This window comes from Zea mays, chromosome 9, assembly GCF_902167145.1.
Source record: "Zea mays cultivar B73 chromosome 9, Zm-B73-REFERENCE-NAM-5.0, whole genome shotgun sequence".
NCBI classification, from domain to species: Eukaryota; Viridiplantae; Streptophyta; class Magnoliopsida; order Poales; family Poaceae; genus Zea; species Zea mays.
Genome location: NC_050104.1, coordinates 93,763,289 through 93,783,777, shown reverse-complemented (window position 1 = coordinate 93,783,777; position 20,489 = coordinate 93,763,289). Strand labels below are relative to the sequence as shown.

The 20,489-nt window shown below is 45.1% G+C and overlaps 1 protein-coding gene across 1 annotated transcript; it reads left to right on the top strand.

The window, feature by feature from the left end:
* The first annotated feature begins 3,102 nt into the window (after positions 1-3,102).
* On the top strand, positions 3,103-4,670 carry LOC103640082 (UDP-glycosyltransferase 90A2). The gene has a single exon (XM_023301049.2). The coding sequence runs from the start codon at positions 3,103-3,105 to the stop codon at positions 4,600-4,602; it is 1,500 nt and encodes a 499-aa protein (XP_023156817.1). The 3' UTR covers positions 4,603-4,670.
* Positions 4,671-20,489: the final 15,819 nt, after the last annotated feature.

Below are 20,489 nucleotides of genomic sequence, written 5' to 3'. Positions count from 1 at the left end.
ACAAATCACGAACACTCATCCAACCAAAGCTTGCATGTCAATATCAAGATCTCTAGAGCTCCTACACATGGATATATTTGAGCCAATAACTTAAGCAAAGTGTGGGAGACAACCTCAATTGTCTTATTGTGGTAGATAACTATTTAACATGCACTTGGGTGTTCTTCCTTTAAGACAGTAACGAACTTGCATCAACATTCAACAAGGTTGCCAAGAAAGCACAAAATGAATCTGATGTGAAGTTCAAGAAAATAAGATGTGAAAATAGATAGGGATTTGACAACATAAATGTAGAGGAATATTGTGATTAAGTTGGGATCAAGCATAAATTATTCTCAATATACAATCCTCAATAAAATGGTGTAGTAGAGAGAGAAAGCTGCATATTGATTACTCTTGCAAGAACAATGCTTGATTAGTACAATACACCAGAGAGGTTTCATGTTGAAGCTATCAACACCGCTTGTTATGCATCTAATCATTTATTTTCTTAAAAGTCTCCTAGAGGGGGGGTGGATAGGTGGAATCTGAAATTTATAAACTTAAGCACACACTACAAGCCGGGGTTAGCGTTATACTTAAATCCGAGTCCGAAAGAGAGGGAAAACAAATCAACCAAGAAATAAAGCGGATGAACACGGTGATTTGTTTTACCGAGGTTCAGTTCCAAAGAACCTAATCCCAGTTGAGGTGGTCACAAAGACCGGGTCTCTTTCAACCCTTTCCCTCTCTCAAACGGTCACTTAGACCGAGTGAGCTTTTTCCTTAATCAAACGGGTCACTTAGACCCCGCAAGGACCACCACACACTTGGTGTCTCTTGCTTTGATTACAAGTTATTTAGAGAGCAAGAATGAGGAAGAAGAAAGCCAACCAAGCAAACAAGAGCACAAGGAAACACAAATGATCCTCTCACAAGTCTAAATGCGCTAGAGTTGATTTTGAGACTTTGAGTGGATCGATCTCTTGAATTGTGTCTTTGGAGTGGTGTCTATTGCTCTTGTACTGAATGAGAAGTAGTGAATGCTTGGATAGTTGGAGTGGAGGTGGTTGTGGGGTATTTATAGCCCCCAACCACCAATTCAACCGTTGGGCAGGCTGCTGTCGATGGGCGCACCGAACAGTCCGGTGCGCCAGCCATGTAACCCAACCGTTAGGGTTCTGACGATTTGATCGTTGGAGCTTTGTCCTCATGTGGCACCGGACAGTCCGGTGCCGCTCCGGACATGCACTGTTCACTGTTCGGTGAGCCTTCTAGCGGCTGCTCTGACTCCGCGCATACTGTCCACGCACTGTAGCTTGCAGGCGACCGTTGCAGTCGACCGTTGCCCTGGCTAGCCGTTGCACCACTGGTGCACCGGACAGTCCGGTGGCACACCGGACAATCCGGTGAATTATAGCGGAGCGGTGCTTCTGAAACCCGAAGGTGAAGAGTTTGAAGTCGTACGACCCTGGTGCACCGGACACTGTCCGGTGGCACACCGGACAGTCCGGTGCGCCAGACCAGGGTGTTCTTCGGTTTCTTTTGCTCCTTTCTTTTTGAACCCTAACTTGATCTTTTTATTGGTTTGTGTTGAACCTTTAGCATCTGTGGGATATATAATCTAGAGCAACTAGTTAGTCCAATTATTTGTGTTGGACATTCAACCACCAAAATTTATTTATAGGAAAAGGTTTAAACCCTATTTCCCTTTTATTTCTCACTAATTGCTTGAAAAGACCCTCTATGAGTTGCTCAATGGGAAGAAGTCAGATATACCAATTTTGGGTGTTTGGCTATAAATGCTACATCTACAAAAAGTGTCAACACCTATGAAAGTTGTAGAGAAGATGTGATATTGGTTTATTACCTGGTTACTCATTAAAGTTGAAGGTATATAAAGCATTCAACCATGCCACCAGCTCGGTAGAAGAAACATATGATGCAGAATTTGATAAAACTAATGGCTTCTAAGGAGCACATGAGAAACTTGATGGTGTAGGTGTCGAATAGTTGAGGGAGACTATGAAGAATACACCAGTTGGAGCCATCAAACCTAAAGAAGTGCAAGTGATTAGCTTGCCCTCTTCATCTAGTGTGCCACAAAAGTTGGAAGACAATCAAATGAACGCATTTATGTCTCTTAAGATCAAATGGTGGAACAAGCCAAGATGTTGATGTTCCACGACCTCCTTCTCAAGTGGTTGAAAGGAGAGGCACACCACTACGACAATCTCACCCCATAAGATATCATCTTGATGTGTCCATCAAGGGAAGTAATTATTTAATCTAAAAATACTTTATGTATATTGTAAAAAGTTATATGTTTGATCCATTTTTATATTTTTATACTTCCTGACATATTATAATTATTATTATATATAAACACGTGTCTATGGTACGTGTAGGTCCACTAGCTAGTTGTAAGATATTTGCTAAAAATATATGTACCCCCTTCATCCTAAAATATTTGTTATTCTCAGAAGTCAACCATTTTACATTTTACCAAATATATATAAGAAAATATTAATATTTATAGTACATAATTAGTACTCACTCCGTTCTAATTTATAATTCGTTTGACTTTTTATCTGAAGTTTGATCGGCTCGTCTTATTAAAAAAATTATAACTATTAAGAACTTTTACTTTGATATCGTTTAGCATATAATATACTTTAGATATATAATATACTTTAGATATGACTTTGAATTTTCCACTTTTTTCATAAAAAATTGAATAATACGATCCGGTAAAACTTGGTACAGAAAAGTCAAACAACTTATAAATTGGGACGGATGGAGTATCATTATATGGATATTTGAATTTATTTTTATAGTAAAATTATTTGGAGATATAAATGTTGCTATTATTTTCTATAAATCTAGTTAAACTTGAGAAAATTTGACCGACATGAATACCGTAGGGATAAACATTTTGTAAACCGAGGGAATAGTATATATACATCAGAGTAGACCAGTATATAGATACTGTAGACTAGTAATACTTTTGACTTTGGTGCGTAACACACCATGTCATCAAGCTTGTTTGTATATACATTATAAATACCCCATCAAGACTTGAACTTTGCAGCAGCCAACCACAATAACGCCTTCTCGCTTGCAATGGCCACTAGTACCACCACCAACGGCGCCGGCGCTACCGCAGCGAACCATGGTGCGAATGGCGCGCCAGCAGCTGGCCGTGACCACGTTGTCATCTTCCCGTTCATGGCGAAAGGTCACACGCTTCCGCTGGTCCACTTCGCCACGGCCCTCTCGGTGCACCATAAAAGCCTGAGCGTCACCCTACTCACGACCCCGGCAAACCGCGCGTTCGCCGCCAGCCGCCTTCCCTCCTCGGTGCGCCTCGTCGAGCTCCCCTTCCCGTCGCTGCCGCCACTGCCAGCCGGCGTCGAGTCCACCGACGCCCTCCCGTCCATGTCCCTCTTCCCGACGTTCCTGCGTGCTACGGCGCTCCTACGGGAGCCCTTCGCCCAGTTCCTGACGTCGCTGCCGTCCCCGCCGCTCGCGCTCGTCTCCGACTTCTTCCTCGGTTTCACGCACCGCGTCGCGACGGCCACCGGCGTCCGCCGCGTCGTGTTCCACGGTATGTCCTGCTTCTCCATGGCCATCTGCAAGGCACTCGTCACCCGCCCACCGGCGGTGGCCAGCGTCGACCTCGGCGCTCCGTTCCACGTGCACGGCATGCCGGAACACGTGGCGATCACGGCGGATGAGGTCCCCGACGTTGTGGTGAAGTTCGCGGACATGAAGGACCCCGTGACCCGCTTCTTCATCGACGAAGTGGGCTTCTCGGACGTGCTCAGCTGGGGCGTCCTGGTGAACAGCGTGGCCGCGCTGGACGAGGACTATGTCGCGTCGCTCGAGTCGTTCTACCTGCATCCTGGCTCCCGCGCGTGGGTCTCGGGCCCGCTGTTCCTCGCGGCCGGCGACGTGTCGGAGCTCGAGGAAGAGGAAGACCCCGAGGGCTGTCTTGCCTGGCTGGACGAGAACGAGAAGGCGGGGCAGCCGGGACCGGTGGTCTACGTTTCCTTCGGCACCCAGACCCACTTCTCCGACGCGCAGCTCGACGAGATAGCTCACGGGCTAGTGCAGTCTGGCCACCCTTTCCTGTGGGTGGTCAGGTCCGACACGTGGTCACCGCAAGCTGACGTGGCGCCACATGGCAAGATCGTCCGCCGATGGGTCCCACAGAGAAGCGTTCTGGCCCACAAGGCAGTGGGCGGCTTCGTGAGCCACTGCGGGTGGAACTCGGTCATGGAGAGTCTCGCCGCCGGGAAGCCCATCTTGGCTTGGCCGATGATAGCCGAACAGCGCCTGAACGCAAGGCATGTGGCGGACATCGTCGGCGCCGGCATTAAGGTTAAGGTTCTGGAGAAGCCGCGCGGCACAGCGGCAGTCGACGTCGTCGTCGGGAGGGCCGAGGTTGAGGAGAAGGTCCGGAAGCTCATGGACGCGGACAGCGATGCCGGGAGGAAAATCAGGGCGAGGGCTACATGGGCGCAGCAGGCGGCGATGTCGGCGGTGGGCGAAGGAGGTGCTTCACGCGTCGCGTTGGAGAAGCTTGTGGATAGGGATGAAAGTGGTAATCCGAACTGTTAGAACAAATTTAATATTTTAAAATAGATATGTATAAAATTTGATGTTGATCTTTTCTTATGTTATCAAGCACATTAGTACAAATATAAATTAAATATTACATAAATTGTTTTATGTATTATTTGCTCCTTACAACACAAAAAGTTGAAAAAATTACCGAATTTGTTTCCGAATTCATACCGAAGTTTATATCTATTATTTGAGAAAATATAGGATGAATTTGAGGTTTACCTTTTATGAATCTTAACAAGCTGGATGTTAAAAACAAGAATACAAATTTATATTGTATATTCTATATCACAATCAAAGAAAAACGACTAAAAAACTGATTACCGAATAAATACCGTTTCCGATCGTTTTCATCCCTACTTGTGGACGATCTTCAGCGGACCTATCGCGGCATCGCCGAGTAAGGGAAGATGCATGCAGTTGCTTCTGATGAATGAATAAGAGGAGTGGGCAGTTATTTAATTGCATTTAAGATTAAGAAGCTCCGGATTGTATTATGCAGTTTTTTCTTGTATTTGAAAAACCGATACGGACCTATAAATCAATTAATTTATTTCCTGCTGAATTATAAATTACATCTCCTATAGACCGTAACAAATGGACCCATCCATCACGGTCCTTCAGATTATTTATGTTTCTTCAGATTATTTATGTGGGTGTCTGTCGCACCGGTGTGGACAAACAATACAAGTGTGACAAATCAATGGAAATGTGGATAAACAACAATACAGATGATCGAAGGAACGGTGTGTGTGACAATATTGAACACGTGGCTTTAGCTTGAATTCTTTAGCCGCGAGAGCCCAGCTGTACTACTTCGTCACTGCCGTAATAAAAGAGTAAACGTCCGACAGTCACTTACACTACCGAAAACGGGCCCTTTGCCGAGTGCTCGGCAAAGCCTTAAAAACACTCGGCAAAGGCTTTGCCGAGTGTGACACTCGGCAAAAAAGGCTCAGCAAACAGTACATCAGCAAAACCTTCTTTGCCGAGTACTTTTTCTCGGGCACTCGGCAAAGAAAAGTGGCCGTTACGGCGACGAGGTAACGGAGACGGCTTCTTTGCCGAGTGTCAAACATGACACTCGACAAAGGCGTCACCTTTGCCGAGTGTCTACCCAGAGGCACCAGGGACACTCGGCAAAGAACCCGCCAGGGAGGGTCCCCATGTCAGGCTCTTTGCCGAGTGCTCTGCGCGGCACTCGGCAAAGCCTGCCTCTTTGCCGAGTGCCAGAGACATAACACTCGGCAAAGTACCTAAACCGGTGCCCAGGTTTTGGCTCTTTGCCGAGTGTTATGACCCTGACACTCGGCAAAGCGCCTCTTTGCCGAGTGTTACACTCGGCAAAGTGACCAGTATATACCTTTTTTATTTGTTTTTTGTATTCCATCCACACAAACAGAAGATATCACATATATATCACATATATACATCACATATATCATCACAGACATAAATAGCCAACACAAACATAAATATCCATCACAAACATAAGTGTTCAACACAAGTATCAAACACAAACATAAGTCTCAAACGTCGCAAGCTCTCACATAAGTATCAAACACAGACATAAGTATTATACATAAGTTCTGAAGTCTAAAACAATGAAAACACAACACTCATGGAGGTGGGCGGTTTGACCGGGGCTGCGTTGGGCTGAACCCTTCCGGAGGGTTGTTGGATGCCGCCCCAGATTGGCCCTGCACAGAGAAGAGATTGCATGTGTTATACCAGATGCATTACAAACATCTAACTACAATTTTGATACTCACAGGAGTGTGGAAGAGAGCAGAGTCAACTGGAGGGAACAATGGAGGTGGCGGAGCGATGCCCTGTGCGGCGCCAAGGCTCTGCATGTACTGGAACATCTCTGCCATCCTCTGATCAGCCGCCGCCCGCTCCGCCATTATCCTCGCCTCCATCTCTTGATGTTCCCTCCTCTCTTCTTCTAGTTGGGTCTGTAATATTACAAGCCAACGTTATAGTAACTCAAAGAGAAGGTATATAACTCAAGAAAGGACGAGTTACAGAAGCACTAACCTCGAGTTGCTGTATGCGATGCTGTGAGCTGTCGTGCCGAGGTCGTATGGCTGGACTCGAGCCCGTGCTCCTTGCTCTCACCTGAGACATAGTGGGAGTGGAGGACGAGTCGATTGCCCCATCGGCAATCCAGTACCGCCCATGTCTCTTGCCTCCTCCGACCCTCATGAGCACATCGGGGTCGATCGGCTCGGTGCTCGGATCATAGTCTGGGCCATGGACCTCCTGCGCCATGGCGGTGTAGTCATGGAGGCGGCTGTAGACAACGGGGTTGGTGTAGGCCTCGGGCCCGTCATCCGGGATGTAGGTGACGTCGGACGTCGCCTTACCCTTATGGGCCATAGCATAGGCCAAGAAGGTGGAGCAAGGCCGGCCACCATGTGACGCCGACTGCAACGAAAACCAACGAGATAGTTAGAAATAATATCTAACTAAGTGCTATATATCTAAATAAAAACGATGGCGTACCCATGCTTCGGCATATTGGCCCAGGCTCCGGCTGCCTTGGTGGTGGGAGGGGCCTTGCATCATCAAACGCCGTTCCCGGCTAGCGGTGTGCGCCTCATCCCACTCAGCCGAACACCACCTATCCACCATCTGCTCCCAGCACAGAGGATGTGCGGCGCACCAATGTGGAATCATCTACAAAGTATACACGTAAAGTGCATATCAGAAGATAAAATAAAATTCATGCATGGAGTACTGGTACCAAACATGCATGACTTTACCTGCAGGTACTGCTCCCTGGTCAACGACATGGTTCGGGCTTGAGGTTTGGTCACCCTCTCCCCAAGGACGGAGCCGTGGTAGGTGATGATGGCCTGGATGCGGGCCTCATAGTGCATGTCCACGATGAGCTTCTTACAGCTCGTGGTGGCCACCACATCCGACCTAGCCTCATATCCAGCATCGCATCTGAAGAAATCCTGCATACAAAAACGATGTATCCATACATTATTTCAAGAATTTGCAACGAATGCGACATATTTTACATTATACTAAGACTTACCCACAGCTCTTGCTTCACCCGCTCCGCCATGTTATTGAATTCCCTGTCGTACCGGTCTACTGCATCGGGGGCGACGGCGTAGTGGTCGAAGGTGAAGGCTGGGCCCGTCACTCCGGCGTACTCCACAAGTCCAGGGAAGTGTTCCCTGCACAGCAGGCCGAGGATGCCATTGGGGGGGCGACGATGACCCCCAGCATAATCCAAAACCGTCCAAGACCTGTCCAAGTGATAAATAAAAAGTATTAGTTTATATTATGATTTTGAACACATAATATGAACAAGAATGAAGAACATAAAGTTACATACCTCTCCCCTTCCGGCCGAATCAGCGGCCGCCTGTCCCGAAGTATGGGACGCTGAGGGAGACTCGCGGGGCCTCACAGGTAGATGCTCCTCGAACTAGAGCCGCCTGAACCTGAGGCGTCCTGCTGCTGGTCGTCGTCGTCCTGCTGCTGGTCATCGTCGTCCTGAGGCGTCGCCTGCTGTTGTGCTGCCTGCTCTATCTCGTCAGGCTGTGCTGCCTGCTCTGCCTCGTCCGCCGTCCTACGCCTCCTCCCCCTCCTCCTACTCAGCCAACCGCCCACCATATTTGTCCAACAACCTGCAATTAAGAGTAAACAAATAAGCACATATAAAAAGATGAATTTAAAAATAGGTGCGAAATAAAAAGTCATATAGCATTACATCGATTAAAAATAATCTTCATACGTGTCGGGGTTATCCGGATCATAACTCTCATCATCACTATCAAGCATTTCAATCTCAACACCAACGGAAGACGCAACCTCGTCATTAATGTCATTGCCTTCAAGGATTACTAAGTCATTATCATTTTGCACCTCATCATCCTCCTCATCAACAACCAATTCAATATCTACGTCCATTCCGATAGCTTCAGTTAAGTCTATCTCAAATCGCCCTTCTAGCCCATCTTCTTGGAAGAACTCTCCATCATATGTGTCCGGGTCTAAGTTGTAATCTTCATCGTTAGGAACAGGTAACCTCCCGTGCGGCGATACCTTATACACAACATCCCAACCCTTAAGATGTTCTTTCGTTTGACACGCATATGGGAGATAATACACTTGTGTGGCCTGTTGGGCCACGATATAGACATCGTCTTCTGCTAAGGTGGAATCTTGTCGAATTTCGACTATCCCAAGATTAGAATGTATCCGTCTCGTCACTTGAGGGTCAAACCAATGACATTTGAATATCACTGGAGTAAGAGGTTTGGAACCATAAAAATTGAGCTCATATATTTCTTCGATTCGTCCAAATTAATTGACATTGTCAAGGCCAGGCGTAAAGACTCGAGAACACGTTGTTTTCCGATTGGGCCGACTTTTGTCGTAGTGTGTTGTGCGAAAACGGTATCCACTGATGTCATACCCAGAATATTTCTTGACCCTATAGGCAAAGCCGTTGGCTACTTGTCTCAACTCGGCACTCATAGACGGATCTCTTTGGCCCTGCAAGTATTCGCAAGTTAAAAGACGCTAAATTGAGTTCAAAGACGTATCTCTTTTACAAACTAAGCACGTACCTTACGTTTGAACCAGGAAATGAAATCGGGCAACCCATTTCTCGCACCCTTTCTAAGAAGAGCGTCATATTCCTGTGGAGTGGGGTCCCTTGATCGACGCCAAAATTCATGAAGAAATTGTTCCATGTATGGCGTCACCTCTTCAAGGTTGGTCAATACGTATAGCATGATATGCCGCCACTCTTCATGTGTCAGGGTCTTGGTGGTCGAGCCACTTGCGCTTCCGAGTTGGCCTCGAAATATGCTAAGGTTCGATTCATTGTCGTCATCATTGTAACGAGGGGGTGGATTATGCACGCTTGGCAGTTTGTCACCATAATAAGTTGTTGTGAAGTTTGAGACCTCCTCTAGAATGTATGCCTCTGCAATGGAAGCCTCGATTTTGCATTTATTTCTACATTTCTTTCGAATAGTCTTTAGACATCTCTCGATTGGATAGCACCAACGTCCCTACACGGGCCCCCCCATTCGTGCCTCATAGGGAAGATGAAGAATCAAATGCTGCATTGGATTGAAGAAGCCGGGTGGAAATATCTTCTCAAGCTTACACAGTAACACGGGTGCCAATCTTTCCAAGTCTGCAACCACGGTCCGAGATAACTCTTTTGCACAAAGCTAACGGAAGAAATAGCTTAACTCTGAAAGCGCTAGCCAGACATGCTCAGGGACATAGCCTCGAACCATCGCAGGAAGAATCCGTTCAATCCATATGTGGAAGTCATGACTCTTCATCCCTAAGACTCGCATAGTAGATATGTTCACCCCCTACTTAGGTTAGCTGCATACCCATCAGGGAACATCAACATCTTGATCCACTGAAGTACTTCCTTCCTCTGGGCCCTGCTTAGGACGAAATCGGCCTTAGGCCTTCTCCACGTCTTTCCGCCACTTGGCGGCTTCATCTCTAGTTTTGGTCTATCACATAACGCTGCCAGATCCACTCTTGCCTTCACATTATCCTTTGACTTATCAGGAATGTCCATAATTGTTGCCCACAGTGCCTCGTCAACATTCTTTTCAGTGTGCATCACATCAATGTTGTGTGGAAGGAGAAGGTCGTCATAATAGGGGAGCCGAGTCAAGCCAGACTTATGTGTCCACATATGCTGCTCACCATATCCCACAAAACCACCTTCTGTATTGGCCACGAGCCCATCTATCTGTTGACGAATTTCGGCACTAGTCATCGTTGCAAGTGGGCGGTTTGTCACTACGACACCTTTCGTAAAGTTCTTGATGTCTAGGCGGAATGGATGGTCAGCAGGAAGAAATTGTCGATGTTTATCGAAGGACGAATATTTGCCACCCTTTTTCAATCAAATGAACCTGAGAGCTTCCTTGCAAACAGGGCATGGGAACTTACCGTGAACACACCAGGCACAGAATAGCCCATAGGCCGGTAAGTCATGCATGTAGTACTGGTACCAAACATGCATTCTGAAGTTTGTCTTCGTAGCTCGGTCATACGTCCATACCCCTTCCTCCCAGGCACGTACCAATTCATCGATCAAAGGCTCCATGTACACGCCCATTTTATTCCCCGGGTGTCCAGGAATTATCAACGACACAAATATATTTTGCCTTTGAAAGCACACACCAGGGGGAGATTGATTGGGATAACAAACACGGGCCAACATGTGTACGGGGCAGCGCTCATTCCATAGGGATTGAACCCATCTGTGGCCAATGCAACACGTACATTTCGAGCCTCTTCGGCTTTCTCACGGTGAATGGCATCAAAATGTTTCCATGCTTCACCATCGGATGCGTGCACCATCTTGTCAGGATTGTATCGTTTTCCATTTTTGTGCCATGTCATCTGTTTCGTGGATTCCTCTGTCATGTACAGACGCTGGATCCTCGGTATGAACGGAAGGTGTCGTAGGATTGTCAAGGGGATGTCGAGCTGCCTCTTCTGTCCATCACTAGAGTCTACCTCCATGAACCTAGATGATGTACACTTGGGACAGTACTTTGCCTCCGCGTATTCTTTCCTAAATAGCACGCAGCCCTTCGGACAAGCATGAATCTGCTCATACGTAATCTTGAGTGCACGAAGGAGTTTCTGTGCCTCGTACATGCTCTTTGGCAGAACGTGATCATCTGGAAGCAGGCTCCCAATAACCGTCAACAAGCCATCGAATGTGTCTCTACTCATGTTGTACTGCGACTTAAACGCCATTACACGCCCAATGGCATCCAGTTGAGAAACCTTTGTCTGGCCGTGAAGGGGCTTCTGTGCCGCGTCGAACATGTCGTAGAACGCCTTTGCAGTCGGCTCTGGCTCGTCATCCATACATCCTCCTGTGTACTCTACCTCCTGATAGTCGTTCAACATATCTGCTACCCCCGCATCCGCGTCATAATCCTCGACACATTGTCTCAGCACCTCCTCTCTCGTACGATGTGCTTCACCATGAAATATCCACCGAGTATAGTCCGACGTAAATCCATTCTTCCAAATATGTTCTACCATGGCCTTCTTTGGTTTTCTTTTCCGGTTGGCACATTTGCTGCACGGGCATGGGACTAGACTCGCTCCTTTAGCAGCTTCGCCATATGCCCGTTCCACGAAATCATCGATCTTTCTAATCCATTCAGTGGTGACATCATTTCTTCCTCTACGGCCCGTGTACATCCACTCACGGTTCTCCATCCTCTAACAGAAGCCTAGCAACAGAAAATTTCGGCAGCACCTCCCCTACACGGGAAGGTTTCGAAATCCTGCAAATAAAAGTATCAGCACGATGGCTGTCTTCCACTAATAATTCAATGACACGATAGCCGGCAATCACATATATATATTCAAATCAACGGCACGACGACGAGGAATTGTAGACGTTGGTGTGGTGAGGGTCGGTGCGGTGGTGGATAGGATGGGGAGTGTGTTGTGCGAGTGGCGTGGTGAGGGTCGGTGACGGCGTGATGGATAGGATGTGATAGTGTGTTGTGGGAGTGTGTTGTGTGAGGGTCGGTGACGGCGTGGTGGATAGGATAAAACATAATATAAACATGTGTTTATGAAATACATAATATAACACATTAATATAAACATGTGTTTATGAAATACATAATATTTAAAACATCAATACATTAATCTATAAAACATAAATACATTAATATAAAAATTAATACATAATTTAAAAAAATTATACCATAAGACAGTGACGGGCGGGGGAGACGGTGGCGTACGGCAGGACGACGGTGGGGCGGCGCGGCGAGCGGCGCTCGCGGTGGCACGGCGAGCCGGCGGCGCGCGGCGGGCGCGGGCGGGCGCGCGGCACGTCGGCGGCGGCGCAGGGCGCGGCGGGGCGGCAGCGGCGCAGCGGTGATTTAGGCGGCGGCGGTTTATCAGAGAGAGTGAGAGGAGAGAAAGAAGAAGAAAGAACCCGGGCGCGAAGTATATTTTACTTCTTTGCCGAGTGCCCGCGATCTGGCACTCGGCAAAGATTTTTTTAATTTTTAAAATAAGCTTTGCCGAGTGTCAGATCGGCGACACTCGGCAAAGACTCCTTTGCCGAGTGTCGGCCAGGTGACACTCGGCAAAGTATACTTTACACTTCTTTGCCGAGTGCCTACCCGGGCGGCACTCGGCAAAGTGTACTTTACCGAGTGTCAACAACTGACACTCGGCAAAGTATATTTGTATTTTTTTTATTTTGTCTCCCAAACTTTTTGTGGTATGTTTCTACACTATGTAGACCTACATGTATCATTTGTGGACAATTATAACTGTGTTTGCAATATCTAGTAGATTTAGTTCGTTTATTTGAATTTCTTCGGAAAATTCATATTTGAACTATAGGTCACTCGAAACTTGGAAAACCGTGCATGCAAAAATGATATTCATGTTACTTACCATAAGTTACGACCGATTCCAGGAGCGTACCGGAAACTTCGAGCAACATGCTCACTAAACATGGCCGTGAACTTGCCATCCACATGTTTAAAAATTGTATAGAACACAAACAAAGTCAGAAAATCAAGAAACTTGTCCACGTGTCATGATATCATATGTACAGGCTATGATAAAAATTGTAGAATGTTTGGAGAAAGGTGTGAGACACAATGTGTAGAAACCTAAGAGAACTACACATGAAATCATAGAGTTTCAATGTAGATCTCTTAGGTTTCTACACATTGTGTCTCACAACTTTCTCCAAACATTCTACAATTTTTATCATAGCCTGTACATATGATATCATGACACGTGGACAAGTTTCATGATTTTCTAACTTTGTTTGTGTTCTATACAATTTTTAAACATGTGGATGGCAAGTTCACGGCCATGTTTAGTGAGCATGTTGCTCGAAGTTTCCGGTACACTCCTGGAATCGGTCGTAACTTATGGTAAGTAACATGAATATCATTTTTGCATGCACGGTTTTCCAAGTTTCGAGTGACCTACAGTTCAAATATGAATTTTCCGAAGAAATTCAAATAAACGAACTAAATCTACTAGATATTGCAAACACAGTTATAATTGTCCACAAATGATACATGTAGGTCTACATAGTGTAGGAACATACCACAAAAAGTTTGGGAGACAAAATAAAAAAACAAAAAATTACTTTGCCGAGTGTCTAGAGAAGACACTCGGCAAAGAGTACTTTCACTACAAGAAACTGGTTAAAGAACCTGGGTGAAAAACCGTCGAACTTAATGTAATAGGCCGTCGAACTTAACATAAGAACGTGGGTTTACCCACGAACATAGCCGACGGCGATTTTTGGACGAACTTAAAGAAGTAAGTTCGACGGCCCCCACGTTCTTAAGGTTAAGAACGTGGGTACCGTCGAACTTAAGGTTAAGAACGTGGGTACCGTCGAACTTAAGGTTAAGAACGTGGGTTTTTAAGTTCGACGGTGGCCGTCGAATTTTTCCCCATAAGTTCGACGGCATCCACGTTCTTAACCTTAAGTTCGACGGGGCCACGTGGCCGTCGAACTTATGGGTCGTGCGTGGGTCGGCGAGGGCTGCCCATTAAGTTCGACGGTACCCACGTTCTTAACCTTAAGAACGTGGGTACCCACGTTTAACCCTTTTCCAGAAAAAAATAAAAAATACAGAAATGTAAAATTAGACACACATAATATCACATGCAACACAATATATCACATACAATACAGATTTTAAACACATTGATATATGTTCATATCACAAATTCACATAAGTCCAAATATATAAGTTCGCAAATTCACATAAGTCCAAATACATAAGTTCACAAATTCACACAGGTTCACATCCATAGTTCACAAGTTCAAACACACAAGTTCAAACATTAGCTCCATCGCTCTCGATCAGGACATCGGATTGTTGTTCGTAGCTCCACCACTAGAATTGAGACATCTGTCCGCAAAGTCAACGTGAGGGGGAGGAGTCACTTGATGAGAGCCGGAATCCTACAAAATAAATCAAAATTCTCATAAATACACAACTGGCATTAAATCACATGTACACAAAGATATAGGAAAGCATGATAAACACAAAATGTGGCTTCCATATTTGTGCATGAACATGAACATGAGAGTGAAAACAAACTTCATTTCAAGACGCAGCACCCAATCAACCACGTGGTAAATTATGCTTATATGCCAGACAATAGACAGCTATGCTACCTACAAAATATGAATATATATGCTGTGCTTTGAGAATACTTCAAGCATCAATCACGCTTTGGCAATACACTGCATAGTATGTACTTATGACAAAACAGTACTGTTCCAACACCCACCACCCACCTGAACGAATATAATCCAATCAGCTTCAGTAGCCCAAAACAAAAGGCTAACTAAAATAAATGCCAACTAAAACTAGATATCAGCACCCTACCTACCAACTGCACTAATTAATAAGGTCCCAAAAAAACAACACACACCCATAAGAGAGAATCTGGCACATGTATCAACTTCAGAGTGTTTGTTTAGCAACCACAAGCTGATTGAGCAGCTACCCACATCAGCACGGTTGGTTCTCATATATATGTAAAATGCAAGTCACTTTGGACATAGACACGTTTACAAAGTGGAACTTTTTGACAATAATATTCGTAGAAAGAGTAAATTTGAACTATCATGATGTGAAAGAGTAGAAAAAGTGAGCATTCTGAATATAACTGACATATATATGCACCAGCCTGAAAATATCTAATGATTTGAAGTACAGCATTAATCCCACAATAGCAGAAATACAAAACATATATGTGACGAATTGGTTTCGGAAAAGTTAGGGATGGGTATGAATTATTGAAATTTCAAGCAGCTAGTTGTTTTTTACATGTTTGTCAAAATCATAGGAGAATAAAAGGTCTGTGCTGATGACAGGAAGTGTTCTTAGGATAACCATGCTTAAAATTAATCTACAAGACATTGTAAAAAAATAACATATCAAATTCCAGGTACTCTGGACAAAAAACAGAACAAGCTGTGGTTTCGAGAACATAAACCATTTCACTGCTCTGCAGAAAGAATATGAGAATTAACAAAGGATCAAGTCTCCATGGTATAGATAACGATGCAAGAAAGAATTCTTTCTACAAGAATTAACATAGTTTCCAATTAAAATGTCAGCAATTAAAATAGTTTCCAATTAAAAATGTAAAAAACAGCTAGCTGCTTGAAATTTCAATAATTCATACCCATCCTTAACTTTTCCGAAACCAATTCGTCACATATATGTTTTGTACAGGGGCTAATAATTCACACTACTGTAGTGGGCTCAGCAGCTCAGGACAAGCAGGCTGTGAAGCGTGAGCGGGACAAGCCGGGGCGCTACACGCCACCGCAATCACTAGGCAACTAGTCAACAGATTGAAAGCACAACGACACAGAAATCACTAGGAACTGACTGATTATGGTAGCAGATGTGTTGTGTTATTAGTAAAAACTGTTGAGGAACTGACTGATTACCAACAGTAATCACTAGGAAAATGGTGCACTGTGGCCCCCCTCTGAAAGTGACTAAAGCTAGTCGATAAAACCAATCTAGACTTAGTTTATTTAGGAGGAAATCAACTAGCATTGAAATCAACTAGCATTAAATTCAGGAACGTACCGCTGGTGACGGAAGTGGTTGTGTTGGCCATGGGGGGCGTCCCCAAGGCCCCATTGGATGTGTAGGATATCCCCATGATGGTGGCGGCTAATATCCCATACCTGGTTGTGGAGGAGGAAGAATATGTCCTCTAGGAGGCATCGACCACTGAATGTCCATCTGTGGGTTTCCTTGTCCGGTCTCAGAACCCTATAACCAAATAAAACAATGCATGATTATAATTGTAAATTAAAGTAAATATACTACAAAACTATACCTGTGTTTCGTTGGTGTTTGGGGTCTGTCCAAATTGTGATGGACAGGTGAACTGGGGTCCCATTGGAGATCCCATCTGAGCACTATACATCTGCAAATAAAATAAGCTTATATTATTGTACTGTGTTACTATGTGCTAATCTTGATTCCATGAATCTGGTAGAATAAATGCATTCTCATTTTATTACTAATTATTGGTCTATGAGAAATGTGATGGTAATAGATCAACTTATTCTATTTCACAAACCAAATAAAAAGTGAGGAATTAAAAGATGATGATCTATCTTATTCCTCAAACAAAACACAAAACACGGAGCAAACACGCTATTAAAGAGCAGCCGCGCTTCAAGGAATTAAAACATGACGAACTACGACTGGAGGTTCTGACAGTAAACACGAGGAGCTCACAGTTAACATATCAGATAGAGGTAATGAAAAATGCAAAGGAACAGTGGGCATTGCAGAGCCATTGAATGACATTACTGAAATACCAGAACCACAGAAACACAACGGCTAAGCTATTGCCATATAGCAAGCCAACAAAGATGAAACCGTGTTTGAATGACCTTGACAGAAGAAGCCATTCCTTTGTTGATCAACCTAACTCCTGCACGATTGAATGGCTCGTATTTCTTAGTTTCCATTCAATGCGGCAACTCCCTTACTACTATATTGCCCCCCTATTCAGAAATGGTGATCCTGACTGCAACCTCTCCTTTTCATTATAAAAAAAATCAAAGATAAACCCTGGATCTGATCCTCCATCAAATCAGATCATACTATACAGGAGCATAATACTGACGCACTTCCCCTACCCAAAAATATGTAGCTGCTGCACTTGGAACCTGTCAGGGAGTTTGGTTGAGCAGATTGCTTGCAGATATTACAGGGGAGTAAAGCAGCAGCAGGAGCAGGAACTTGTGCAGCAGCAGTAAAGCAGCAGCAGGAGCAGGAGCATAATACAGGAGCAGGAGCAGTTGCACACACACACACACACACACAGAAAGTTAGGCCACGAGCAGGAGCATAATACAGGAGCAGGAGCAACTACTTGTTTTGCTGCATCTGCAAAAGCATAGCTGAGGGAGCAAGCTGACCAGATTTGCTGCATTAGAATTTTTCCGGTTACTACCCAGACCAGAGCTGAGCAGAGCTGAGGGAGCAAGCCCCTACTCTCAGCTGACTGCCCAGCAGGCTGCTGTGCACTGCAGTGGACTTCACCCCCTCTACTACAATTCCTAGCTCCTACTCTCGGCTGACTGCCCAGCAGGTTGCTGTGCACTGCAGGCCACTGTGGTGGTTCCCTGGAAGGAGGTCGCCATGGCCCTCTTCTTCTAGTCTTCTTCTTCACCCCCTCTACTACAATTCCTAGCTACAGAGGCGAGGCTGCTAGAGGTCTGCTCCAAACTCCCCAGCGGCCGGCCTTGAGTTGCTGCTGCTGATCGATGGATGGTTATATGGGAAGAAGGTGTGGTTGGTTGGTGATGGTGAATTTGTTGAGAATTTGTTGAGAGCAAGTTAGATAAAAAAATATGGGCAGATTCTGAGATTGGGCAGTTTCTGAGCGGATTACTAAAATTATTACCTGCATCAGCATTCCCTGCATCATCTGAACTTGTTGAGATAGTTGTTGAACTTGTTGTTGTTGCTGTCTTAGTTGCTCATCAAGCTCTGATTCCCTCGAAGTTGAAGTTCGAGATCTACTCCCCACCGAGGAAACAGACCGACGACCAAAGCTATCGCGACTCACAACCCCATCACCGATCCCCAACCTAGAAACATCACAAGTTATGAACCAATAGTTTTTATATATCACAACTTTGATCTTATCATACCTCCCATGTGGTAGCCCACCACCAGCAACATATGCTGCATTCAGATCGAAAGGTGCCTCCCTCCAATCTAGATCATCGTCTCCTGCTTTCCTCCTAACCTCCTCGGCATAACGAGTCTACAAAACAATTTATGTTAATTATAAATGAGTCACAAGTTAATTAAGAATAGATAGTTATTATTTACACCTACCAGCTTTTCTGTCGCGCTGTCATCACGTAAAACTTCAGGATGATCTGGATCTGGACCTCGGTGTCCCTCCATGTAAACGTCAATGAATCGGGGTTCAACACCATCACGAGCCTCCTGCAGTAAGAGACATAATAAAATATACATATTTGTCTGAGGGAAAAAGAATAAATGTTACTTAGCTCGTCATACCATTCGTTGTGATTTCCCAATAAATCCATCTGCTCCAAATCGATGGAGGCCCGGTTTGCTCTTCCGGTTCAAATGATTTCTATCTGAAATCACTTTGTACTCATCTGAGGCCCAGTACTCGCAGAGCTTGACCCAAGCTTCAGGATGAGCAGTGAGCCAGTCCACTTCACTTTGTTTGTACTCCTCAGCTGTCAAGTGGATTTCACATGCCTGCTTGTTGGTCATTCTTTGACCCTTCACTTTCTTCAAGTACACAGTAACAACTTTGACCCGTGCATCTGACATTGAACCATTTATAACTTTTCTAGCAGCATTGTGGAATACACGTTTTGCATGTTCTTCGTTCGCTGTTTCGTCCAATCTAAATTGTTCCTGCAAAATGAAGAAGCAATTAAATTCATTTATAGACGCCCACGGTAAGTAAATTTAAAATACATAATAAACTCACCCAAAATGATGACCACACTGCGTCTTGGTGAGTATGGTCGGGTCCATATGGTTTGAGTCCCCAGTGAGCCCAGTGATATGCCCCTGTCTCTACCCCGTTGAATTGTACCACCCCTGGATAGTGAAAACGAGCTATAGATCCCAGCACTGTGTTAACTGGTGTCCGGTGACCTTTGTCACTCCATGCCACCTCCACCCAGCTCCTCTCTCCTGCAGGGTTTATGACCCTACGTTGGTCCAAGGGTTGTGTCGGTGGAACTCTAAGGGACCGACGAAACCTAAAAAATTGTAAATTGTGCACTGGTAATAATATCAATCCAACAAAAAATAGAACTCATCGTCAAAATAAAATTACCTGAAGTTCGTTGCCTGTGTCATTGTAACAACCTCGTCATCGGCCTCTCCATCGGCCTCTCCATCGTAGTCCTCCCCATAGTCATCATCATCACGCATTGGTGAACCTTGGCGTGCCAGCTCGTCCTCCTGACTAGGTGCATTGTGGTCTGCCGCCTCGCGCGCTTGCTCAAATGCATTGTGGTCCTGCTCTAGCATAGGTCCACTTGAGCCTATCGCCTCACGCTCCGGCTCAAGTGCATTGTGGCATGCCACCTCGCGCTCTTGCCCAGGTGCACTATGGCCTGCCACCTCGCGCTCTTGCCCAGGTGCACTATGGCTTGCCACTTCGTGCCCCTGCTCCTCCATGCAACCAAGGAGCTGCTCTAGCCGTTGCCTTGACGTTGTAGAGCCCTACAAACATAATCAACAATGAGATATATCAAGTACTCAAAATTAAGGTGATAATACTATTACATACATAGAAGAAAAGAAAATAAAACAAATTAAATACCTGGAACAACATAGAGGATGTATCCCCACCACCTGAACCCCTAGTCGACCGTGACCTCGAGGAGTCACCACGATCTCCGCGCTTCTTCCCTTTGAGCTTGTCCATGACCGTGACCTCGAGGATGTATCCCTTTGAGTCACCAAGAATTTAATTATATATACTTTTAGTATTGAAATAGGAATGCATATACAAGAATTTAAATATATATGCTTTTCAAAAATCATCGGCATCAGAATCTGCTTCAGCAACGCGCTGCTCAATTATTTCAAGCCTTTGTTGTTTTTCAAGAATTCTCTGTGACCTACGAGTCCTTGCCCTAGAAGGACCTGGTTCTTCTGCCATCAAATCTATGGCGAGACTAGCTACTTCATTGAGCCCTAAATCCTCAGATATAGTAAATTCTCTATTTTCTGACTGATCGCCTTCTTCTTGATAAATATTAATAGAATCATCATCTTCGTTATTTGTGT

What these genes read in the sequence shown, in the direction of transcription:
- LOC103640082 (XM_023301049.2), top strand. Translation starts at nt 3,103, where the DNA reads ATGGCCACTAGTACCACCACCAACGGCGCCGGCGCTACCGCAGCGAAC.